Genomic DNA, 26,208 nt, shown 5'->3' with positions numbered 1-26,208 from the left:
AAGGGGTAGTGGCAGTCTCTATTGAAAACCTTCAATTTGTTTTGACCATAGGATTTGTTTTCTCCTGATTGAGCAGGAGAAAAGCCAGGCTCTGCCAAGAACAATATAACTTGGATGGGGCAGAATGATAAGGAGAAAGGGGCCAGCATTGAAGGGAGACAGGGCATGCAATCTGAGAGGCAATAAATAAAGCCACAGTGGCAGATGACAAACAGGCAGTCAGTTTTGGAGATTCTAACAGGGGTGTAAGGTGAGCGGAGAACAGCAGTAGTATTTGAGATGCTGAAAGAGATGGACATTATGGAGGTGGGATTGCAGAGAGCACACACCCAGATCCTAGGCTGGATCTCAGCCTGTGATTTCTGCCTCATAAAGAGGAATGGTAAGAGGCAGGCTGGGCCAGTCTGGAAGAGCCTGACATTATAGAAGATGAAAAGAACAGCTTAGGTATGGACTCTTTAAGGCAGGAGTGTGCCCATGAGCCCACTCAGGGTCTGAGGACAGACCGCTGTTTGGGAGCAGCTCTCTGAGGTATGGAGAAGCTACAACTTGCCAGCCCCACGCCCTGGCTAAGAGAATCCCAGAGGTGCACATCTCACTTTAGTCCCCAAGGGAGAGTGGTGAAGACAGAGGGACTGTTTCCAGGGACACAGGGACAGCAGCAGGGAGTAGGGTCAGCTTAATACATTTCTATTTTTGGCAGACCAAACAGTCAAAAAACCAAGCAAGGATTAGCAACTAGTATTAAGTGCACATGTACCCACAAATTCACATGCCCAGCAAACCAAGTTCACTCTTGCTTCCAGGTATTCGTGGAGCATTTATGAAATCAATCATAAATACAAAAAGAAGTTCCTTGCCTAAATTTAAAAAAAAGTTGTTGGTCATAATTCTCTGACAACAATGTATTTTCAAACGAGACATTCGTAAGAAAAGTCTGAGCGAAAACAAAACAATACAAAACAAAATCAAACAAAACATTTTCCTAAAGTAACCCAAGCATTTGGGGAGGCAGCTTGAGAGTGGGGGGTGGGGTGGGGGTAGACAGCCTGTGAGACTATTTCTAATGTTAGAGAAGCAGAGAGGCAACGCCAGAAGCAGAATTCCTCTGGTACTCTATTGGCAAAATAGCTTTTCTTTCGATCCTCTTGGATCCCTAGAGTGGTTCCAACAGTGTTCTGCTAGAACAGGAAAACTGCTCGTGATTTTTAATTTGTCTGTGTGATGGGGGAGGTTGCACGGAAGAGATTTTGCTCCTGGTCGTTAATAGATTGACCCAGTCGTGAGAAGGTAAAAAAACAAAACAAAACAAAACACACACACACACCAAATGAAACAGACACCCCCAAACCACAAACAAAAATCACTGAACATTCATAAGAAATACGTCTTCTTAATTGCATTTCTGAATTGGCAAAGAATACGAGATTTTGAGGCTAACACAGGCTTTTGTGGGAAGGAGCTCAGCGGGAGGGCACAGCTGGCTGATGCTCTGATGCCCTGGGGGCCCATGCTGAACCAAGTTCCCTTGAGCTTTGTGGTCTGTTCTCATAGGGCACGGAGACTAGGAGAGGAAATTCAGGGACCATCCAAGGCTCCCAGAACACCCCCTACCCCAGAACTGAAACCCAAAAGGTTGTGCACCTCCAGTGGAAGGAAGGGTGAGCCAGAAGTAACTCTTAACCCCATTAACCCTGGAAGTTTCAAGAACTTCGGGGCGAGGTAAAATGACAAGAGAATGAAATCACTGAGAACTTGAAGCCACACGCTGGTATAGTTTTAGAAGGGTTTTGTTGTTGTTGTTGTTGTTTTTAACATTATTTAGTTCTTGTGTGTTTATCTGTACATGTGTATATGAAATGGGGCACACACACTATGGCATATCTCAACCCTCCAATGAGTGTTGCTTGGAATTGAAGTTGAATTCAAGGACCAACAGAACCTGGGAACGCAAAGGCTACGATGCTCCCGAGCCCTTGATTGGTTGGTATTCTATGAAGTTCTGGAGAACGAAGAGTTCGAAGCAGGGAGAGAGAAATAATGAAAACCACACAGCATGTTTCTCACCTCTATGACCAGATGTGCTCAGTGTACAGGAGGTCTCATGGCAGAATGGGGGTTGTTTGCAGGGTGACCTTGAGCCTGCTAAGCTATATTGCTAAGGAAGGGAGAGGAGACATCTTACCTGAGGCAGTCATTGACCAGGCAGGCAGAGGCATTCCTCTAGGGGAGTAAACAAGGTGCTGTGGGAATTGGGTTCACACTTCATGATAATGTAGGAAAGTCCACTATATGCAGGCTACAGTGGCAGTTGTGTAGAGGTCAGAGGTCAGAGGTCAGAGGTCAGAGGAGGAGCTACCAGAGTTAATTCTTCCCTTCCACCATGTGAGTCCCAGGGGTCAAACTCAGGCCACCAAGGTTTTAAACAGGAGCCTTTCCCCTGTTGAGCCATCTCTCTCTTAATTTTTTTCCTTTTCCCTCCCTCCCTCCCTCCCTCCCTCCCTCCCTCCCTCCCTCCCTCCCTCCCTTCCTTCTTTCCTTCCTTTTGAGACAGGGTCTCATTCTGTAGGCCTGGTTGACCTAGAATGAACTCTGAGGACCAGAATAGCCTAAAGCTCAAAGAGATCCCCCTGCCTCTGCTTCCTGAGGGCTAGAACTAAAGGTGTAAATCTTCCTTTCACATATGTTAAAGCCCAAAGTCATGCTACCAGTATGTTTCAAACAACAAATGAATAAAAAATAAGCCATACCTTAATTTGCACTCATTATAGACTCACAATTGTTCAGGTGGCAAAAAACAAAAGCAAGCAAGCAAGCAAGCAAGCAAACAAACAAACCAAAAACAAAACTGGAAGCCTTGATATAAAGGCTGATCTTTCTATCAGATCTCAAAAGCCCAGGAAAATGAGTTTTCGATAAAAAAAAAAAACAAAAACAAAAACAGAAACCCGACACAGGGGGACTGTGAACAAAAAGCAAAACACAGTATAAATGATCAAGTTTAAAAAAATAAAGAATTTCAATGTAAAAACAAATATATTTGGAAAAGATCAATACAGAACTTGCATAAATTTGAAATATAAATTAATGGAAATTAAAACATCTTGGAAACTGTAAGAAAGAAAATTTAAAGATAAATCTTGTAATTTAAATCTCACTTTCCAATATTTCTAGGTTAAGGACTTATCTAAGGATAAATTTGACACATTGCCATAAAAGTCTCATGCTAATAGAAACTCCAAAACATTGTAGAGGAAAATTAGAGAACAGAAATATGCCATATTCATGGAGGATCAGATTCAATACTGTAAAATATGTCAGCCCTTTCTAGAGTGCGGCTCTGACTCCACCCACTGAGCGCTGCAGTTATGGGTGGGCTCGGCAGCATAGCCTGTACCTGTGTAGGTGCAGGAGATTCAAACTTGGGTCTTTGTGCTTGTGTCACTGTACTTGTCCACGGAGTCATCTCTGTAGCCCTGTAAACAATTCTTGACAAAGGCACCTCTGTGGTTCAGTGGTGGAAAAGAGTATTCAACAAATCATACTGGGAATAGAAAAAAACTCGATTATTCTTCACATCATACCTATGCATTAGTTTAAGACAGCTTGAGGACTTAAATATAAATTATTAACATCCAGAATACCATGTACAAGAATGTCTTTGTGATTGTGTCTTGGACAGTTGAACTATTCTATAAGAAACTACAATGTGGGATACATGGGCTTGTACCTTTGTTAAAGCTCAAGGAATGTGCAAGTGTTATAACCATTATTTCTTCCTTGGAGAGATAGAAACAATGTATACTCTTCTTCATGAGGTCCCACTGATAAAACAAAGTGCATCCTGGGAAACGACTTTAGGCTTCCTTACAGGGCATAAGTGAGGGATTACTTACAGTGGGGGGTGGGGTGGGGGAACTCCCAAAGTAGCCACACTGTAAAGTCTTCCCTCAGAAGGAGTGATAGAGTCTCATGGCCATACAGATGGAATTCCCTCCAGTTAATCTCCCCAGTCTATATACTTCTGTACCCAGAGGCCATGTCCAATAGGGCAGAATTGAGTACAGAGCTGGGAGGAGTGGCTGGAATGCAGTGACCTCCCCCAACTCCTCTGAAGAAATGTGCGCAGCCAACAGGCCAACGGCTCTAGTCTCTTACAAGCAAGCACAGCTGATCTGATGCACACAGTGGCTGTTTTCTTTGGAGGACCATGTTCTCTAACATAAACCAAATGTAAACTGATGTGAGTGTGTTTCCGTTCAGGCTCACTGTTAGTAACAATGTACTCCACTCTATGTGGGGCATGGGTAGTGAGGCAGGTTGTGTGTGGATTGGGGCTGGAGATAAATGGGAAGGAATTCCATGGAATTGCAAGTCAGTTTGGCTACAAACCAAACTATGCTGCAAAAAGTCAAGTCAAGGGCTTTACTTCTTTTTACAAGGGGTGTGGTTGGGGTGGTAGAGCGCTTGCTTAGCTTGCACAGAGTCCCGAATTTGATCCCCAGAACTGTACAAACCCTTAGTGGCAACAGAGGTCTGTAATCCCAGCACTTGGAAATTAGGAGCAGAAGGATGTAAAATTCATTTTTGGCTATATAGTAAATTTGAGTCCACTGTGGGCTACATGAGACTCTGTTTCAATAGATGACAAAATAAATAGTCCATTAAAAACCAACCAAAGAACAAATAAAACCAGACAGAAAAGAAAGCCAGGTTACCTACAAAGGAGAAGCTATTTGACTGTTCTCTGATTTCACACCAGCAACAAAGGGAAGGCAGAACCACTCCCGTATTCCAGTTGCTTACTAGCATTCTATTTTCAGCGAAAACATAATCTAACAATGACAATGAAAGAAAAACATTTGTACCAAACCAGAGCCAAGAAGGTATGTTAGTTACCTTTCTGTTGCTGTGATAAACATCATGGCCAAGCACTTTATAGAAGGAATTGTTCATTTTGGACTTATGGTTCCAGAGCATTAAAGTCTATGACGGCAGCAGCTCAAAGTCATGGCTGCAGGAGCAGCTGAGAGCTCACATCCCCAGCTAAGAGGAAGGCAGAGAGCACACTGGGGATAGCAGGAGGCTTTTCAAGTCAAGCCACCTCCCAAGGCCACACCTCCTCCAACAAGGCCACACCTTCTCAAACAAAGCCACACCTCCTCCAACAAGAGCATGTCTCCTCCAGGGCCACACGCCCTCCAATAAGGCCACACCTTCCCAGACAGTCTCACCATCTGGGAACCAAGTATTTAAAGGCCTAAGACTTTATTGGGTGACTTTATTGGGTGACAACTAATTCGAAGCACCACAAATGGTTCCCTCCAAGGAGACCAAAAAAAAAATATATTTTAGGCAGAATGGAGGTGATGCAATCCGGATATTCAGAGATTTAAAAAAAATGATCAGAATTGTTTTGCAGTGTGATTTTATGGATTCTTCTATTTTAAAAGAGAGTCTATTTCACCTTTGAGTGGGGGGGGGGGGAAGGTCAGTGCTGGCTCACTTTCTTCTATTTTGTTTTTCAAAATGTTGTTCTTAAAAAAGAGATGTCTGGTATTTTTGGTGACATGTTTACATGTGTTTACTGTGTATGAGTGTGACCATGTGAGTGCAGGTAGCAAGGAGGCAGGAGCTGGAGTTTCAGGTGGTCGTGTGAGGTTAAGTTCTAGGAACCAAATTAGGTTTCTGTGTGTGAATAGTCCGGTACACTCTCGTAACCCCTGCAGCAGCCTCTTCAGCCCCCTCTCCTGACCTTCCCTCTGAGCACGTGCATTTCTAACTGACTTCTTTCATGAGTCATATGGGTCAGGGCCCCACAATGACTTATGATATCCCTACCATATGGTTTCCTAAGCAAGACCCACACACCCAACATGGATAAGAAAATGTTTATATGGCCCTACCCTTAGATCAAGAGCTATGTAGCTGCTGAGAGAAAGAGAATCTGTTTTCTTCAGGGATGCGCTCCATGAGAGCCTATTCAATCCCCAGGAGCCAGTCCTAAACATATGTACATATAAATGGACTAATGTTGATGTGTGTGACGATAATAATTAATGGAGAGGAGGTTATGAATTTCAGAAGGAGATGGGGGTGAGCTGGAGGTAAAAGACAGAGGGATAGAAATGAAAAAGATGAAATTCCCAAAAAATAGTTAAAAATGAAGGGGAATAATAACATAATTCCTTTAACAAAACAAATAAATATAGACTTGCAAGGTAGTATTAATATAAATATATAATGTACATGTTTCTCTCTCTCTCTCTGTTTGTGTGTGTGTGTGTATGTAAAGCAAATAACTTAAGGTTGAAAAAACTGTAGCATGACATAGAAATTGGCAAGATAAAAATCAGTTCGAGTTTGACCAGAAATACCTCAATTTAGAAACTGAATAAAACCCAGGCTGTTATGTGGATTCAATCTGGTGCCTCTGAGTCCCTGCATTTTCAAATGTGTGGGCCTGGGGTCAGTGTTTGTAAAATCTCCATCAGGCTTCAAATGAGTTAAACCACATCCTTCTGATGTGAGTTTCAAGTCCCAGCTTGTTTACGCTTACGCCTCTGGCCAACTGACTAAATTAGATTGCTAGAAACGGCTCACATCTGAAGAAAACACCTAGACTTAGCAGCTGATTGTGAAGAATATCACAAAACCTGCGGATGAAGAGATGCCTAGGATTCGCTGTGGGAGAGGGACACAGAGCATCCATGCCTTGGAAAGAGCATCACCTTCAAGGATCCTCTGTGTGTTCATCTCCCCAGAGGTCTCCCATCCCAGCCTTGCACAGGCATGGTTGAAACATGGCTAACCATATAAAACATGACTGGACAAGAGGGTATGTTCTGGAGTGCCTGGCCTGGGTAGAGAAGTTTAGCAAGTCTGTCAGCCTGATTCTGCTGCATCTCTGGAGAGTACAGAATACGACTCTTTCTTAAGTTCAGGTATTATGTCAAACAGGATGGGCAAGTTTCTTTATGTCCAGTGTCTCCAAGATAGAAAGGGAGTGAGTGGGGGTTACTATCTATGACCAGCTTCAGGGAAGAAACATGAAAAGGGAGCTAAGAACCATGAATGGATTGTATATATATTATATATAACATGTGTGTGTGTGTGTGTGTGTGTGTGTGTGTGTGTGTGTGTGATAACTTCACCTCTATGCTTTAACTTTGGTCTCTGCTCAGTTTTTGCCCAAATCAGTGGAAGGGGCAGAAGTGAGCCCAGTGTGCTATCTCTAAACCTAAAATATGTCAAGCAATCTTACATATTTTCTCTCATTATCTTAGATCTCTGCATTGCCATGGTAGCAAGTCCAGGCTAGCCTGCTAGAGGATGAAAACTCCCCCAAGAGGGTCTGCCTGGTCCTGACAGCGTGCTCATGACAGAGCTTAGCGGAGGCCAGCTCACATTGCTCTACACCAGAGAAGCTGGCTCTGCTTGCCCACAATCTCTAGACAATAAATGTGGCTATGATTCCTAGCCACTAAGTTGTGAGGTACATTGTCATTCAGTTAGGAGCACAAAGAGTTGGCAACATCTAACCAGGACATAAATCAATAATATTCTGCAGGTTAGAAGAGAGAAAAGGCTAGGACAGAATAAGCAGAAATGAAGTATTCTAGGGCTTAAAACAAAGGCTTGCTTTTTTTCTTACGCAATAGGAAATATGCATTAGAGTTGATGTAGTTGATCACCACATTTACTGGGGACCCATTTTCCTTCATTATTAAACCTAATATGAGCTATCACCATTATGCTTACAAGATGCTGTTGTGTCTCCAGAGGTTGCAATTATGTTCCAGAAAGAAAGAAAGTGAGAGTGATGTGTTTGCTCCTTGTTTAAATGGTGTATTAGTCCCGGTCCTCTAAAGGAACAGAACTGATAGACTATACATGTAGGTGTATTAAAATGTTTTGCAAGATGTAGTTTGGGCGGTGGAACACTTGCTCCCTCACACTGGACAGGCGGAGATTCCAGGAGTTTCTCAGCCCATGAAGCTGGGTATCTCAGTAGCCTCAGTCTGCTGTTCAAAGCCTGGAGGACGGCTGGTCTCCAGTGTGCATCTGATGCCCAGAGAAACTGTTTCTAAAGTGGGTGAAGGAAGGCTACAGTAATGGGATCCTTGGAGTTGCTGGTGAAAGTGAGGGCAAGGAGGCAAACAAAAAGCAAAGCAAAGCAAAGCAAAGCAAAACAAATGCCATTTAGGGTGAGTCTTCCCATTGCAAATAATCTGCTCAAAAAGACACTTGCAGGAGTGGCTAGCAGCTTGGGTTTTAGTAGATTCAAGTTGACAGCCAAGGTTAGTCATCTCAGGGGGAACAAACTTAGCTGAGAAGGAAAGCGATTCCTGTTCCTGTTTTGCTGGACTGAACCCTGCTGCATGCTCACTCAAGTGTGGAGCTGAACAAATTGAACCCCTCCCCCTTCCCTCCTGGTAAATTGCTTTCCCTGAAGGAGTTAGGATTCTGTTACCAAGCCAGTCTAGAAATGGATAGAGATGAGAGAACTAGAACCTTTTGCTCTCTGTTTCAGAGAAAGTATCTTCGTTAGGAGAATTGCCCAACGGGAAAAGACCAAAGTACTCAGGGTAAAGACTGAGGGTTTACCCGGTAGAGGGCAAGGTGCCGGAGTACTTCTCTCAGACAGAGCTCCAGAGCCGACTTGCTGAAAGATGATCCTCTTTCTCTTCCCCTTTAAATTAAGACACTAGAGTGAGCATCCTATGAGCCTTCCAAGAATCTGTGGAGACTAAGATGGGAATGAACTTTTGTGATTGACTGTCTACGGGCAACCACTCATTTAGGCCTCACAACAAAACTGTGTATATAGGTAAGATAATTCTTACTTTGCCACAAGGAGGGTGGACAGGAGGGGTGTGTGTGTGTATGTGTGTGTGTGTGTCTGTGGGGAGGGGTAGCAGGAGGTGGAATGAGTGTTGAGGCTAGGGAGTGAGTAGAAATCAGGCAGCCCAGACCCATATCTAAAGAATGCTAGGATCACTAGGGTCCAGAAGTCTCCAAGGCTGGAGGCTTCGACCTTTGGCTCAACCTTTCAACACAGGTGGGTTCATTCATTTTACTGTATTTAAGCAAGTGGATGTCTTCTGAAGTGGTCAGGTGCCCTGTGCAGTAGAACCTCCTGAGTAGTTTATTAGCGATGAATATTCTTGGACTGCCTCCAGAGGAGCTTAAGCAGGCATTCCAGGCCCCAGACCCAAGCAGCTGTACCCAAAAAAACTGTAGAGAGTCCCAAATTTAAATAGACAGTTTTTGTTTCATTCCAACACAGCTTGTTTTCAGATCTGTAGCTCATGGAAATTTCCCCCTAATATCAGAAAGATATAATTTAAAAATAGTCTGTTTCTCCTTCTTGTTCCTCAGTTTCCAAGTGAACGCACTTCGTTCCATGGAAAATGTCCTGGACTAGGAAGTGTGTCACAGAAAAAATCCTCGTGTTGATCAGTACAGGCTTCATAAGGCAAAGCATTGGGTTAGACTCGGGTTAACATCATGCAAAGGGGAGGGGGCAAAGTAAATGGTATTAACTAAATATTTACTATGTCCCAGACACTGTTCCAGACACACTATGTCACTAAGGCACCCTGGACTTGTGATTCAGTCCCATTTATAAGTGGGATGGGTGCTTTTAATATTTGCAACCCATTAAAGATAACCAGAGAAAAAATTCCTATGAGATTAATTATTCATGCATAGCATAAAAATCTCTTGAGATCTTATGCAAGGCACAGACTAGATCAGAAAAAGAAAAGTGGGGGGGCGTCTTGGCATGTGGCTGCAACCCCAGGCCTGGGGGAGGGGAGGTGGGGGACTAAGGCAGGAGGATTCCAAGTTTCAGTCTAGCCTGGTTTGCATAGTGAGATCCCATCTTTAAAAACCAAGGGCTGGGCAGAGGTTGGGTCCAAGTCAGTGCTGTTCGTGTGTCTCGGTAACATTTGCCGGTCACCCATTGCAGAAGCAGTATTCAGAAAACTGGTAACTGATGAAAAGGTTTCCGATAATTGGGCCATTGACAGCAGCGCCGTTTCCGACTGGAACGTGGGCCGGCCCCCAGACCCAAGAGCTGTCAGCTGCCTAAGAAATCATGGCATTAGCACAGCCCATAAGGCAAGACAGATTACAAAAGAAGACTTTGCCACATTCGATTATATACTATGTATGGATGAAAGCAATCTGAGAGATCTCAATAGAAAAAGTAATCAAGTTAAAAACTGCAAAGCTAAAATTGAGCTACTTGGGAGCTATGATCCACAGAAACAGCTCATCATTGAAGATCCCTATTATGGCAATGACTCTGACTTCGAGGTGGTGTACCAGCAATGCCTTAGGTGCTGCAAGGCCTTCCTGGAGAAGACTTACTAGCTGGTCCTAACCACCACCATTGAGCAGCTCATTCATCAGTACTGTGCCCAAGGGTGGTGGCAGTTCTTAGCCCCATACCCCACCTCTCTTTTCAGCTGACTTACTGTATATCTTTAAAATAATTGTAGGTGGAAATTAGGCATATGTTCAAAAGGATAAAAGCATTTGAGTCAGACAGTTCGAGATGTGGCTAAGCATTCTTAGACTAACTAAACCTTTGACCTTGCCGCAATTACAAAACAGTGGAACAAGCAAATAGGGAACAACAACAACAACAACAAAAAACCCAGTAAAGTAAGAGTGACCCAGAAGGTCCAGGTCAGCCTCTGAGCTCGGCAAGCTTGGGTAGCCGGGTCTAAGTAGAGCGTGTGCATGACCAGCACCCAGTGTGCCATTTGCTTGCCGTGTACCTCTCTACTCTAGACTCTCATTGTGACAATATCTCCATTCACGGCAGCCTTCCAGTTAGCACTGGCAGAGTTTAAGCTCAGACACACTGAGGGTGTTGAGGGATTTGAGAAAGGAGACGCTGGATGTGCTGATGGGCCTGGGACTCCAGCAGGCCGTCCTGGGCTGGACAGTGACACCCTGTCTAAAAGGGGAACAAAAATAACAACGGATGGGAGCAGCAGACGGATAAAGTTACCATCTTCAGTCTTACTTGGTTTTTGTCTGCTTTCCTGAGCTTTGTTCTTGTTTGAGCCAAAGTAAGTGTGCTTAAATACTGGTATGTGTTTGTAAGTGTTCTCTCATCAGCAATTTACAAAGTTTTAGGCAAGCATGAGTAATTTTGGTGTATTTTCACCTCAAATTTATATGAATGTATGTCAGAAAGGAACCTGAATTCAACTGGGAAGTTATCAAATACAACTGAGATACAAAAAAAAAAAAAAAAAAAAAAAAAAACCAAGGGCTGGGGGCCGGAGAGATAGGTTAATAGTTAAGAGACTGCTGCTCTTGCAGAGGAAGTGGTTCCGTTCTTAGCATCCTTGTTAGGTGGCTCACAACCACCTAACCACTCCAGTTCCAAGTGATTGAACGCCCTCTTCTGGACCCCACAAGCACTACTTGCATACGGTGCACATAGGAGCACAAGAACTGGGGGTATAGCTTATGAGTAGAGTACTTGCCTAGGAAGTACAAGGCTTTGGGGGTGGAGGTGAGGCCGGGGCAGGCACTGGAGATTTTAGGTGTCTCAGGCTCTTTATATTTCCCAGAGAGATTTCATCAGAAGCTGGTCAAATTTAGTCCCTGTAGCCTCAGGGCATTGGAGCCAGGGGAGCCAGGGGAGGCAGGAACTGATGGTTCTGGAGTTCCAGAGAGCAGGCCTGTTCAGGTCCTGGCAGGTTGAGGACTTGCTGAAGCGTGTCCTAGCTGGAGCTGAGGAGCAGTCTCAGACCCCAGCTCTTAGCCCCCACGGTTTGCTTTCATAAGCAGGATCAGACTCTTGGAAAGTGGCTATAAAGCAATTTACCAACAGCTACTAGAGGCCGGCTGATTCCTACTACCGAGCTTTATTTAATTCCGAGTTCAAATCACACAGAAAATAACATTTTCTCCTTAAAAGGTTCTGCGGAAAAATGCTGTCGGTGCCATGCGGCCGCCTCCGTGACTGTGTTTGTGTCTGAAGAAAGGACTAGTCTGACAGGAAGAATTACAAATCTGGAGCTCATTTTGGCGTCCCAGAGGGAAGGTGGGTGGAGCGTCTCACAGTAAATTAGGAATTCAGAATGAAAGCGGAGCTGAGTTTATTTGGGTTTTTAGTGACACCTCGAAATTATTACACAGGCGTGTCGGAGACAGCGCAAAGTACCTATGACTGCTCCCGCATCGCCCCGGGGCGGGATGCTTCGTAGGGCAATCTCCCTCCTTCGAAACCCGTGGGCCTCTCCGCTTCCACCCGGGGTCAGCAAAGGTGGGAGGGAAGGAGGACGGAGGGGACCCTTAGTCTGGGTCGTTTTACGGTGCCGAGAGACAGAGGCCACTCGGGGGTGTGTCTGAGCTCCACCTTGGGATTCCGAAACTGGGCTCCGACTTAGACTGGAATTTGGGGAGAGGACGACGAGGTCTGGGGCGGACGTGGAGTGCAGGAAGAAATCGGGCTGTCTTTGCGGGGAGGCTGGAAGCTGCGGGTCTAGGGTGAGGGAAGTTGAACCGCGGACAATATTGAGGGTCCGAGTGGCGAGAGTTGGGTTTTGCGGGTGCAGGATTGTGCAGGGGAAGTCAGGGTGGGGTTGGAGTAGAAGAAAAGAGCGTGCAACGGTCACAGTCTTTCCCTGAGCAACTCTCACGGGCACACCCTGCGCTCAGTCGGGACCGCGGGCTCCCTAGGGCGCGCAGACTGGGACCCTGCCCCCACCCGCCGCGGGAGCGCGAGCTGCCCGCTGTGGCTGGAGTAAAGGCGCCCAGCGGTGAGGGGGCGTGGCCAGAGGCCCAGCAGTGCGGGGGCGTGGTTAGAGGCAGAAACCCACGGCCGCTCATTGGCAGCTCAGGGGCCCCGCGGGCGGGGCTCTCGGCTAGGTCCCGCTAGGGCGCTAGCGGGCGGCGGGGGAGGCGGGGTCGGCGGGAGCCGGGCAGCCAATGGGCGTACGCCCCTCGAGCAGTTACAAAGGGCCGGAGCGAGGCCGCGGCGGCGGCGGGGAGGTGGGGCGAGGAGGGGCGAGGCTTCCTGAGGAGAAGCTGCGGCCGGGGCCGGGCCGGGCCACAAACAGTGGCGGCGGGACCATGGAGGCGGCGGCCGCTGCTCCACGTCGCCGGCAGCTCCTCATCGTGTTGGTGGCGGCGGCGACGCTGCTCCCGGGGGCGAAGGGTGAGTGGCGGGCGGGTGGCTGCGGGGCGCGCGGGCCGTGCCGGGCCTCTGGCTCGCTTCAGCTCTTTCTCAAACATGGCGCGGGGCCGGGGGCGCAGGTGGCGGCGCCCGGCCGGCCGGGCGCTCCTGACCCGGCAGGCGCCACGCGAGCCGGGGCGGGGAGGAGAGGCGGGGCGGGGGCGGTGTCGAGCGCGGGTGGCGGAGCACCGAGCAGAGGTCGGCCCTCTTGGGCTCCCGGTGAGCAGCGGCTGGCGAGCCTGCCGAGGTCGGGGGCTGCCCTTAGGGGTGCGAGGCCGGCCGGGACCGTGGCTCCCTGATTCCACTGCCTAAGTGCGCTCCGGCCTGAAGCTCTTGGGGCGCGGGCGGGCACCGGCGTGGAGGCGCTCGGGGCCGGGCGCGTGGAGGGCTCCCCGGAGGGTCGAAAGGGGCGCCGTGGGCAGAGACCCCGGGTGGGCCGCACCGCCGTGAGTGCCGACGCCCGCCTAGGGCGACTTTTCTTCAACCAGGGGCTTTGTGTGAGAAGCAGGCGCGAAGATGCGCGGAATGTTCTCCCTTCGTGCGTCTGGGAAGAGTTCAAAGTCCAGTAACCAGAAGGCTGCAGATTGTCTTCTTGCTAGTAGAAACTTGAACGTTTGCTCACTCTGCAGATTTGGGAACGTTTGAATGGGAACGATTTTGTAGAATTGACCAAATGCTTCCTTCTCTCGAGGGGATCGTTGCTTTGGGTGTATTATTTCCTTAAGCGGTAGTTTAAAAATCAGACCTCTGTGTAGCTGGGGTTTGAAGGGAAATGTGTGGTTTCCCAAAATATTAAAGCCGGTCGTGATACTGGTTGCCACCTCTGGAGGGAAGATTGAAAAAACTTTGTCAGGAACCAATTAAAATAGGAGAAAACAAAATACTGAGGCTCGGCATTAGCAACCAACCTGCATACAGTGAAAATACATTTTTGTTGCGGAAATTGGATAACAACATTTTAAAAAGCAAAACAAGCCAAAACAAAAGTCTCTCCAGACTGTGGGTGCCAACTATGATTAAACTTAATAGTTACTGTTTATTGGGAGTTGATTATAATGCAGATGTAAAAGACAGAGTATCAGAACCCTCGGAGTACCAGTATTTGTCCTGTATATTGACATGAAAACTGAGGTGCAGAAGATTAAGTTCTTAGTAAGGGCAGAAATTCGGATTTGCACTTAGGCCTTTCAGGGTTCAAAAGCTGTGCACCTGCTACACCAAAGTAGCATGACTCACTTAAAGAACAGTTGATATTTGATAACATAACTTAGCCATCAGTTTCTTAGTTTACTTGAACATTCTCTTTACATAGGTCTACAGTAGAAGATACAATGGGTTTTTGACATTGGCTTAGGAAGGAAATAATGGTGGACAAAGTGGGAGAATTGTTATAATTATGCATCAACTATAAGTGACCATATCTAAGTTATTTGGGTAAAGTAATTCTTTTCTACCTAAAACAAAGCAGGACACGTTCATGCATTTAGCAGTATTGATGTGGATGCTGAGAAGACTGGTTCATGTCCTGGAGGACTTTATAGCCTATTTAGGCAATGGTGTAATACAAAATTAGCCTAGATGTTTTTATTGCTCAAAACCTAGACTAGTACTTCATAAACTTTCCCCACTTGCCACCCTCTTTTCTCAAAAGATTGTATGTGCCCTTGAGTCACATACAAAATGTAAAAGACGGGTATATAAATCAAATGTACTGATAATAGATCATAAATAAAATTATTTTAAAACAATTCATTGGTATATACAGTTTTACCATTTATTAAAGATTAAAGCACATTTCTATAGTAATGAGATGGGTGAGTTTACTTTTACTTAAAGAACTGAATCATCCAGTGCCGGCGACGCCACATAATTATAGATGTTTAGGACCATTTCAGAAATTGTTGCAATTCTATCTTAATCACAAGATGAGATTCATGTAATAATTTTTAAAATGAAATTTAAGTCAGCAACTTAAACAGCAGTTTTTAAAATCAGACATTTTAACACAATACAATCAGTCAAGGATATACCACTTTGATGTACATGAGGAAAGAAAGTCTTTTCTGTAGTTTCTGTATGTTTCTGGAAGAATAGAAAACTTTGTATATTCAATAAAAACATTAAAACTCATAAAATAATAGTCTGGACTGTGTTAGCACTGCATAGCATGACAGCATGTGTGTTTAGAACCAAGACTGTAGTGAAGTTGCATCTTGCAACATAAGCATGCATTACCAGAAACACCTCAGATTCATTACTCATTTGATTTTGAATTAATTTTGGGGTGTTATACATTCACAAGTCCTTTACTGTTGCCAGATTGTTATATGACCCAGCACCTCTATGTGGAATTAGGCATCAGTTTAAGCTATGGCCTGCTGGGCACGGTGGCTCATGCCTTTAATCTTAGCACTCAGCAGATTCTGATCTCATAGTGAGTTCTAGGACATCATAATATAGAGGTCTTATCTCAACCCTACCCCCGAAAAAGAAGACGCTAGACCTAGATAAGTTCACCTTGTCTCATTGCATTAGGTTGTTTCAGTGTAGCCTTTTATACATTCTGAAGAAGTGCAAGTCTTTTCTTTAGAATTTAGCTTCTCTTAAAACTTGAAATTGCTCTTTACTGTCTATTATTTATATTTCTCTGCTAGCTTTCTCCAATATAGATTTTTGTAGGGAAATTGATTCCTTATCCCTGGACAAATACACAATATTACTTGTTTATATTTGCATCACTTGTTAGAATGCTTTTTGCTGCCACAATTTCAGGGCTTTCTTGGGAAAAATGCCTAACATCCTCTTTCTCCCCTCTTGCTGAGCAACTACCAGCTTAGTACTGCCAGTTATCCCCTAAATCTACATGGTTTTGTTGTGTTCTGTCTGTCATGGAGGATTTTGTATGAACAGGTGCCAAACTATCCTGGATTTTCCAGTGAGGTTTGAAGGTTTCCCATGTGAGGCTAGGAATTAGGATTGTTCCATTGGAAAGATGTCTCAGGACTGCAAACTCCTGAGTTCTAGTGATAACTGTTTTCCCACTAGTTCCTGACTCTTAAGTCTTTGCTGCATGCTTCATTTTATCTCTTTTGTAGGAATTTGAGGACAGAACTTCTCAGACCTGATATTCTAGATAGCTTTCATTTGGCTCTCTTTGAATTCCATCTCTTGGAAGTATATAGTATTAAAAAGTTTGTGTTATCCATTGTTACTATCCTGCATTGTTAACTAACTGTATTTGAGTATGTATTGAGTATTCAGGGGTAAATTATGCCTTTATGTCCTCAGAACCTACATCCGTGTCTTATAGTCTGTTCTACATAGATCTGTGTTGATTAAATGAATTCTGTGTGAGCAGTTCTATTTATGTACAGATGATGCTATGTTGATTTAGAATTATATGTGTATATATATAATTTGAGAAAGTTGCATGATGTGGCAAACAAAACAGTTATTTATTTTGTGATACTTGCTTTATATAATTCATGAGATTTTAGAAATTAGATGAGAAAATATGTGTATTTAAATTTGAAGTTGCTGGTCTTTTAGCAATGAGTAGGACTTGTGTATAACCACTGCCCACTAGGCTGCTTAATGTTTTGATTGTTTAGATACATTTTCTGATTGCTTAATGCCCTTTGTAGTACCTGTTAAGTGTTTTTAATACTCACCTTGTGTGGAGAGGCATATCAGTGTTTGATAGGGAAGTGGTAGTACAGGCTGAGGTCACTGGAGAGACTCATTCTGACTAAAAGATTTTGAAGGGTCTCTAGAACTTAGATAGGCAGAGAAGATGATTCCATGATTTCTAAAGTTCTTGTCTTTATGTTCCCAATAACCTCATGGCAAGCCCAGTGATTCTTTACTTTAGTCTATACCGTGTGTTTGGATTATCAACTTGTATTATCTTTCCCCCAGTTCTAAAATCTCTCTAATATGTGCCTAGAAATGAGACAGAATGGTATGTAAGTGGGTGAAGTCAAGGAGGATAACGTAAATGTGATGCTGGCCTCTTCAGTGGTGAAGATCATAGGTGTGTCATCATTTCAGTTTACCATAGAGACTCCTGAGAGTAATTGAATTTCTCAGGGCTCCACTGCACCAAACTGAGAAAGGAACTTAAATTTCCTAATTTCAGATCATCTACTTTAAAAGTAAAGGCCTTGAAGATGAAGGAGGAACTGAATTAGTGGTGATTTCCTTAAGTGAAATTGGTCTTGATGAGCAGAATTTAAGAAAAGTGAGTTTTCAGGAAGGAGGGAGGGTGATTAGATATAAGTCTTCCAGGGAGAAGTCACTTTTTAAAAATTTGTTCATTGAAAGACTTGGTATATAGTACTTACTGATTGAGAGTAGTTTTCGATTGTCTTGGTTAAATAAGGTGTAGTTGGATTAGGTATAACTATGCAGGTATAGTGAACATGTTTCTAACTGCAGCAAATTGTGAGCCTTTGCCGCTCTTTTCTTGTTGTGGCTTACATAACACAATGTTTTCTGAACAGATGGACTGTGGTTTAATATCATGTGATTGGGACACATTCTTATTTCCTGCTTCTGAAATTAAGGGCAGATGATGCTTGCATGTTTCTCAGGGATGTTTTTGCTTTTCCTCATAAAACTGGCTCTAGGAAATGTTTTGGAGTATTCTCAAATGTATAGTAAGCTTGACCTGACCTAAGTGCAGTATTTAGGGCAACATTGAAGGCCCCCTACCCATTTTTTGAGAAAGGGTCTTATGTAGCCAACCAAGCTAGTGTCGAATTTAGCTAAGAATGACCTTGAACTTTTGACCACACTGCTTCTACTTCTCCCTGAGTGCTGAGATAACAAGTTTGTACTGCACAGATTGATTGGTTGATTTTGCTTAACTTTTGGACAGTATTTAGAATTGAACCCAGAGTTGGTTTTGTTTGTTTGTTTAACATGCTAAGCAAGTGCTTGGCCAGCTGAACCACATTCTTAGCACTGAATGCATCTCTGAACTTTTTCATAATGTTTTGCTGAAGTAGGTCCATTTTTTAACTGTTGGCCTTCAGTTCAGACACTGTAGGTTGCTCTAGTGACTACTTCATTGTGAATTTGTAATTGGTTGACTTATCAACTTTTTGTTTTTCCTTAGATCCATTTTTAAATACCAATTAAGCTGATTATATGAGCCCAATTTTATTGCTCTGATATGGTCTTTTATAAAGCTGTTCCCCCATTTGGCAGCCTGAAAGCAAGACATGTAAAATTAATTTCTAGCTCAAATACAAATAGCTTCCAGACTATACAGATAGGCTGCATTAACATTCACTAGAAGAATATATTATGAGAGTGTGCCAGGCACTTACTTACCTTGTCTCATTTAACCTAGTAGCCAACCCTGAATGCTAGTTCCATAGTAGCACACAAAAGGAACAGATTCTTGTTTACACACTGATTAATTCCAAAAAAGACTGTAGTGCTACCAATCAAACCCAGGACCTGAATTTGCCGGGCAAGCCTTCTATCCTGAGCTACAACCCTGAGCTTACAGAATGACTCCATTTGTTCCAGGTCTGGACAGCCTGTGCTCAAAAGATAACTGGATTTTGATGACATGGATCCTTTTCAGTGCTCGTTATCATTGACCAAAGATACTAAGGTTTTGTGTTTGACCTTCCAGTAATAGAGACTTTTATAACAGTAACTCTCTACTTTGGTTAAAACAGCTATAGATTAACAATAGTCCAACTACTGAGACTCAAATGTTAGCATTAATCCCTTGTGTCTGGGTAGACAGAGCTAACAGGAGTTTGCTTAGATTGATACCTACTTTCCTTATAAGGATGTGCAAATGAGGAGCTTCTGGCCTCTATTTGACAGTCAAGGAAAGTCATATTGTTAATGACTGACGAAGTTTGCATTTGATATTGTGCTACTTTTCTATATTCAGTGAGTATATTGTTAGAGTTACTTCAGCAGCAAATCCTTCCTTCCATGAAAATATGAATCAAAATTTTACTTTTTATTTTTCTACTTTAAAAGATATTTATTTGTATCAGTGTGAGTGTAAATTGTGTGCCTGTGTATAGAAGTGCCTGTGTGTGTGCAGAGACCAGAAGGGTGCATCAGGTGACCGTCTCTATCACTCTCTTCCTATTCCTTTGAGGCAGAATCTTTCCCTGAACCTGGGGCTCATATTTTCTCAGCTAGGCTCGAAGCCAGTAAGCTACAGCAGTCCCCATTTCCCTGTTTTTCTTCTTTGTATCAATCTATCCTAACTACTGAATCATCTCTTCATACTCCACCGCCCCCCCCCCCCCACCACGTTTTTTAAAATAGTTTTGAGACTTGGTCTTGCTATTGAGCCTATGTTGGCCACCATGTAGTCCCAGGCTTTCCCGGGGCTTGAGGCCTTCTTTCTGCCTTAGTTACTTGTGTGCTAGGATTACAGGCATGTACCACCATGCCTTGCTGCTTCAGCTTGTCTTAATTGTAGTTTGGTTCTGCAATTGCAATTGACTCAGTGTGTGATCTTTCCTTAAAGTTGTATTTTTAGGTAATTTGAGAATCACTTATGAGCTCAATGATAGTTGATCACTTTATTTATATTAATTTGCATAGCCCATAGCAAACTCCTGCTTTAAAAATAAGTACAGAAGTGAAAACAACTGAAATTTCGGATTAGAGAAAAGACAAACAAACAAAGTAGATCTTGCCAGATATCATTAAAATCGGTGCTTTATGCATCCTTGAACATTAAAAAATACTTGATTTCAATTGTTTTAAGTGTGTGTGTGTGTGTGTGTATACAGGTGTATGCCTTTGTATATTCACTTGCAGATATCTTCCTCTGTTGCTTTTTACCTTTTTTAAACATTCTCTTTGATTGAACCTAGAGTTTGCTATTTCTGCTAGACTGGCTGGCTAGAGAAAATTCAGGAAGGACTCCACCTGTCTCTGTATCTCCCAACCCTCCACCAAGTGCTAGAATTACAGATGTGTACAGCTGTGCAAAGTTTTCTGTGTGGGTGATGGGAGTCTTAACTCACCTTGTCATGCTTGCACAGCAAGCATTTTACCAGTAGAGTCCTCTGCCACGCCCTGAGAATGCTCTAACTGTTGTGTTTAGAAGTTTATCAGTGCTAATAAAAGTCTTTACACTTTGCAGCTTGAAGAATAATTTTTCTTAGCAATTATTTGGTAATCACATTAAGGTGGGAAATACAGGAAACCTTGATGACTGGTTTTCGTTTAGAAATTACAGTGCTGGGATATTACAGACTCAGATATAGCAGCCATAGCAGCAGTTGCAAAGGCAATAGAGCTTTAAGTCCACCCTGCCCGGCAGTAGGGTATAGAGGACTGAAAGAGAAGTGGTCCTGGATAGGGGAAGATGGCACTTCTGGAAAGGACCATGGTAAAGTTTTACAAATTTTAAGTGAAGTAAAAGTTTGTCATATTTGGGATGGGTGGATAAAAGAAATTGTGAAAGTTGGACTGGCAGTTTTACTGTGGGAAAAGAATGTTTAACTACCACAGAGGCAGTGGAGCAGGACAGCTGTCTAGGGAGACTTTGGAATTGGTTTGATGATACTGGAAATGGAGTGGAAGAGGGGCTCTGTGACATTTCAGTCTAATCAGAATTATTCTTTCTCTGGTTCCTAAATGGCCTCCTCCCACACCTCTCAGAAGTCACTCTGATGTCCCTTTTACAAATTGTTATATTCTTCTACTTTTTCTTTCTGTAATACTTCCTTCCCACATATTTTATTTACTTATGTAAATACTATATATAGTTTTCATTTCTTTCTCTTTTCTATTAGGAGGTAAACTTGAAAGCAGTATCTTTTTGTTGGTTGGTGCATAAAAAGTGCATGGTAAATAATTAAGTGGCAGACTGTCTTAGCAGTAAAAAGTAGAGTATAGAAATCAAGAAGGACTCCATCAAAAAAGACTGACTGAAGCCTATGCCCCTGAAAATGTCTTCTATAAGGAATCTGGAAAGAGAGATTGCAGAGAGATGGATTCTGACTTGAGCAAGCTGAATTAGGCAAAGGTAGCCAAGAGCTACCTTTGTTGCTTAGTTGTTCAGTGGGGAATGAAGACAATGCCTTACCACTATTTTCCTTTCCCCTTGCTCTCTTTTCCTTGGCTCCTGGTAGTCTGAAAAGCCTCCGTAAGAGGTGTCGTACTCCTGAATGTTCCTCATTCCTGTGTTGGGAGGCCTTACTTTGTATATTTCCCACCTGACTAACAAAAGATATGTGCGTTCAGAATGTGATCGTTTGGTTATAATGTACTAAATAAAAATGTCCAGTCGATGTAAGAATTTGCTTTGGTTCCTGGCTGAGATAGAAGACAGGAAGCTCCCTTTTTGGAGCTTAGGTTTCCACTTCTGGTCACAGGTCACTGAGATTAGAGAAATCTTTCTTGGAGTTCCCTGATCCCTGTCCTGTTATATGTTTTTGTTGTTTGTTTTCCTCCTACTCTTCTGCTTCATAAGTCAAACACTGGTGCTGGGTATCTCTGGACTGTTTCATTTTTCTATTTGAATTTCTCTAACTGAAGTTTGGTTTCTTTCCAATTCTGAAGGCAGCTTCCCAGAAAATTAGTAGTATTTTTGTTTCTAAGAGTAGATAAACAAAACCTGGTATACTTATTTGTAATTATCTTTTAATGGGTGTGTTTCAATGGGGAACATTTTTCAGAGGTTAAGTGCTGACTCCCGTGGCCATTGTGAAGATAGGAACACAGCTGTGTATGTAACTAATCTCACATGAGCCTGCCATACTAGGTATTCAATAAATGGAAATTATTACATATTTTAGTAAGTGAAGAAACAGAAATGTTTGATACACTGAAGCAAATTTCAGCATAAAATACAAAAGAACTTTCTTGATCTTAGCTGTCATAATATACCTGTCACTGCAAAGAATGCAAGCAGAATCTGCAGGCAGGGCTGAAAAGCTACAGAAGAACTTTCTTGCATTATGTGGAAGGTTGGAGTTGATTATGTCTATGCTGTTTCTCCTGGAAAATTCTGTATATTTAGGTATAACCCAAACTTTCTTGCTTATTGTTTTTAGCTAATATACCAGCTAACCCCCTTAGCTAACATATCAGCTAAACCCCACTAGGATTCATAGTTTGAAGATGAGCATTATCTTCATGAGGCTGGAAATAGGGCTCAGCAGCTAAGAGTGCTTGTACATTTTCAGAGGACCAAGAGTTTGGTTCCTAGCACCCACATCAGGTGGCTTACTACCATCTGTAACTAGTTTCAGGGGATCTTACTCACTCTTCTGGCCTCTGAAGGCACCTATACACTTATAGACACACACACACACACACACACACATAAAAATTTTTTTCACAAAGATCTTTTTTTAGTACTATTTTCTTGTAACTTCCTTATTGTATGAGAATGGTTGTCTTATACTCTGGCTATTCTTCAAAAGGGGATTTAATGACTGGAAAGGATAAGGAAGACACAGAGGACAGTTATCTGTACTGTAGCTGAGGAAGGCTTTGCATTTGAGCATGTAGTTAGCGCTTAATTTTCTAGCAGCAAAGACAGATAAAGATGACGCTCTCCTGCCTATTAAGAATTCATGAGCCGGGCGTGGTGGCGCACGCCTTTAATCCCAGCACTCGGGAGGCAGAGGCAGGCGGATTTCTGAGTTCGAGGCCAGCCTGGTCTACAAAGTGAGTTCCAGGACAGCCAAGGCTACACAGAGAAACCCTGTCTCGAAAAGCCAAAAAAAAAAAAAAAGAATTCATGAACAAGGCTCTCCCTCCATCCCACTCCACCCCAAGCTTACAGTAGTCAAAGAATTTCCAAGGGATAAAGTTATTGCTGGACTTGTCATTTCTGATTTCTTGTTCTGAGGTTCAATCTTCAACACTTTCCTAGGGTTCAGTTTAGAACCCACTGACACTATCCTTCCCTATTTAAGGCTCTGATCCAAGTGTGGACATTTGAATGCCTAATACCAGTGGAACAGCTGATGTTAAAGCTGGGACATTTGAATTAAGCTTTGCTAGAGGCTAGAGGCTAATGGTTAGAGAACAACATGAAACTATTTGGGCTGGCTTATAAAGACGTTTTCCTAATGTTCTTAAATTGGCCAGTATCCATCTGGCAGACATCATCAAAGAGTGGTCCTCAAAGATGAACAGAACCAGACATGTTTTTCTTCTAACAAGTCCAGCTAGGCCAGATGCTGAAAGTGTCTTTGCTTTGGGTTTCCTGTTTGAAAAGTGACTTCTGGGTAATGGGTATTAAAAATGATTATTTTAGGAGAGATAACATGTACCCAGGGTGTGTTCTTCTGTTTTACCAGTTTTATAGTAACCCTGAGATATGCACATTAGCTTGAGGAGTATTCTCTATTCAGTGTATCCTAAATTCTTCCTGCTTCTTAGTAGAATCCTTCTTTGTGTAAGTACCCTGAGAAGTGAATGGGATTTTTACTCTTTGCAACTTAGGAGGATATTGTTCCCATTTAAGTTTTATGTATGTATCTGCTTATCATGTATCCTTTATTGATTGGTGGTTGTAGTTGTTGCTACTTTAAGTATCTGTTTATCATGTATCCTTTATTGATTGGTGGTTGTAGTTGTTGCTACTTTAAGAATCTGTTTATCATGTATCCTTTACTGATTGGTGGTTGTAGTTGTGGCTACTTTAAGTCCTTGTCAGAGTTGGCTTGATCTCACCAGCAGGACAGACCTAAAGCGTACCTTATGTTTGATTACTTGCTTCAGGATAACTGTTCTATCTAGATTTCTTAGGTGTGGACCTCACTGGTTACATAATGGTGTATTTATAGTTCTAGGACACCTTGTACAGGCATCCTGTTACATTTCTACAATATAAGATCCTTAAATATGTATTGAAATTCAAATCGATCCTGTGACAAAAGCAAAAATGAAAAGCCTTCCTACTAGAAGCTAGGACTAATATACATATTTGAGAGCATTGAGCATGGAGGATATAGCCAGGCCTACTCAGAATATAGAGACAAAAGAATACCAACTGTGGCTTTTCATTTATGTGTGTGTATATATGTATTTTTTGCTTGATTTATTCATTTCCAAATTGAACTGTAATGTGCTCTAATTGAGTCTTTTTGTTTAGCACATGGCTGTTGATTTGAATATTCTCCAATTGAGAAACTGACATTTTAATTTTGTTATTCAGTATGCAACAGATTTAAATAAAACATCAAGATTGTCTATTGTAGATTTCCTTCAACAGTAATTATATGTAATTATTTTTACCAAAATAAACAAGCTAAAATAGTTTTGGTTATTTTATGTAATTTTATATTTGGAAAAAAATTACAAACCAGGGGCCAATTTGCTTGTGTTCCTCAGTGAGTAAAGATACTCTGATTACAAGCTTCACAGAGGTTCACAAAACAGGTCCTGGTACTAACAAATGACTAGAGACAAAGCATGGTGTGAGGGATTTCTTTCTTCTGTACTGTGAATTAAATTTAGGGCCTCACTCATGATAGGCAGGTGCTCTACCACTGAGTTTCATCTATCCTTATCTAAGATACATCTACTCTTACCCCTTTTTAAAAACTGTTTTGTTGTTATTATTGTTTTTTAACTTTGGTAAAAACAGGGTCTTATTCAGTTGCTCAGCCTGGCTTTGAACTGGTGATCCTACCATTTCAACCTTTCAAGTAGCTGGAACCTATAAGCCACCAGGCCTGGCTTATGGATTGCTTTCATATGAAGAAATACTTTTCCCTACTTCTATTATTTTCCTTTCTTTGCTCTATTTTGTGGTCTTCTTACCGTTTATTGTGCTCTCACACTCAGTGGTCACCATTGTATCTTCCATGGTATCTTTTTATTAAGCAAAAAAGGCTAATTAAATGGCTTAGTTAGATCTGATCTATTCACTTCACTTTTTTTTTAAGACAGGGTCTTACTATCTAGCACCAGTCAGTCTGGAACTTCTTATATAGACCAGGCTGACCTTGAACTCACAGAGATCCATCTGGTTAAACTTCTTGAGTTCTGGGATAGAATCAAATCCATAAATGCCTTTATTTTATGATGGAAAATGGAAAGAAGGAATGAGGTTGGTGGGGAGGGAGTAGACAAGCAGAAATAGCAGAATTGGGGGTACATTGCAATTAGTGTGCCCTGAGGATAAAGTCTACTCTAAGCAGCTGGATACTTCCCTCTAATTTAGCTTGGAGTCCCTGGAACTGGGAAAACAAGTCTCACGGAACAGATGGATGTAATCACCTATGATCTATATATCCTAAAGCATAGCTAGAGCTTAGTAATTGTTGACTTGTATATAACTGTCACAATTCTGTAAGAAGAAACTTCTGTGCTGTATCTTTACTTCTCCAAGTGATACCAAGACCTTCATTTCCCTGACCCTAGCAGGTCATTATGTTTCTCCCAGTATTGAAGACTTTCTTCAATAACCACTTGTTAGCAGCAGTAGGAAGCCTGTCATATTCTTATTGCCAAGTTTCTTGACATCTAGGTTTCTGGGTCTGAAAACTTACTCTCATCTAGGAGTAAGCCTAAACTATATGTAAGGGGCAAGTGTGTTCCCCAAAGGAGTTGAGTTACCATGAGGTGGTTGCTTCCTTACCCTGTAAGCCAGCCCCAATTAAGAGTCCTTTTAAGACTCTTTTAAGACCTTTGCCTTGCTCATGGTGTCTGTTCACAGCAGTAAAACCCTAAGATACATGGCTTAGTTTGTTATGTTCTTGTAGGAGGAGCTGTAGCTGCTTGCTTTTATACTTTGTTTGCTGAGGGAGGTGAACATTTCAGCTGAGAGAAGGCAACAACATACAGGTTTGTGTAACTACTATGTGTTGTCATTTACTGAATTTTCAAGCTTTCTAATCATTCCTAGCTACCATCTGGTTTTGCTAGGTTCAATAATAACATTTCACTTTGCAAATAAATGGGAACTAAGTGAAGCTAAAATACAGAGAGAATCAACCAAGGGTAGAATGAATTTGTTTCAGTAGAGCAGGGACTATGCAGAG

The 26,208-nt window shown here is 42.7% G+C and overlaps 1 protein-coding gene and 1 pseudogene across 3 annotated transcripts in view; both read left to right on the top strand.

Moving 5' to 3' along the window:
* The first annotated feature begins 9,157 nt into the window (after window positions 1-9,157).
* On the top strand, window positions 9,158-11,256 carry LOC110309296 (low molecular weight phosphotyrosine protein phosphatase pseudogene; annotated as a pseudogene).
* Window positions 11,257-12,054: 798 nt separating this feature from the next.
* The window catches only part of Tgfbr1 (transforming growth factor beta receptor 1), a 61,628-nt gene continuing 47,474 nt past the window's right edge, over window positions 12,055-26,208 (top strand). Inside the window, exon 1 of one of the 3 annotated variants that reach the window (XM_085839307.1) lies at window positions 12,055-12,073. Coding sequence is in view for 2 of the 3 variants with exons in the window: in XM_029475980.2 (XP_029331840.1) it covers window positions 13,105-13,189 (85 nt within the window). In the remaining variant the exon portion in view is untranslated. Of the gene's footprint in view, window positions 12,074-13,012; window positions 13,190-26,208 lie in introns of those variants that run through there. The other 2 variants (XM_029475980.2, XM_029475981.2) reach the window with 2 other exon arrangements.

The sequence above is a fragment of the Mus caroli genome, unplaced genomic scaffold (assembly GCF_978045245.1).
Source record: "Mus caroli unplaced genomic scaffold, Mus_caroli_1 scaffold_6, whole genome shotgun sequence".
NCBI classification, from domain to species: domain Eukaryota; kingdom Metazoa; phylum Chordata; class Mammalia; order Rodentia; family Muridae; genus Mus; species Mus caroli.
This window is presented reverse-complemented; position numbering and strand designations above follow the sequence as displayed.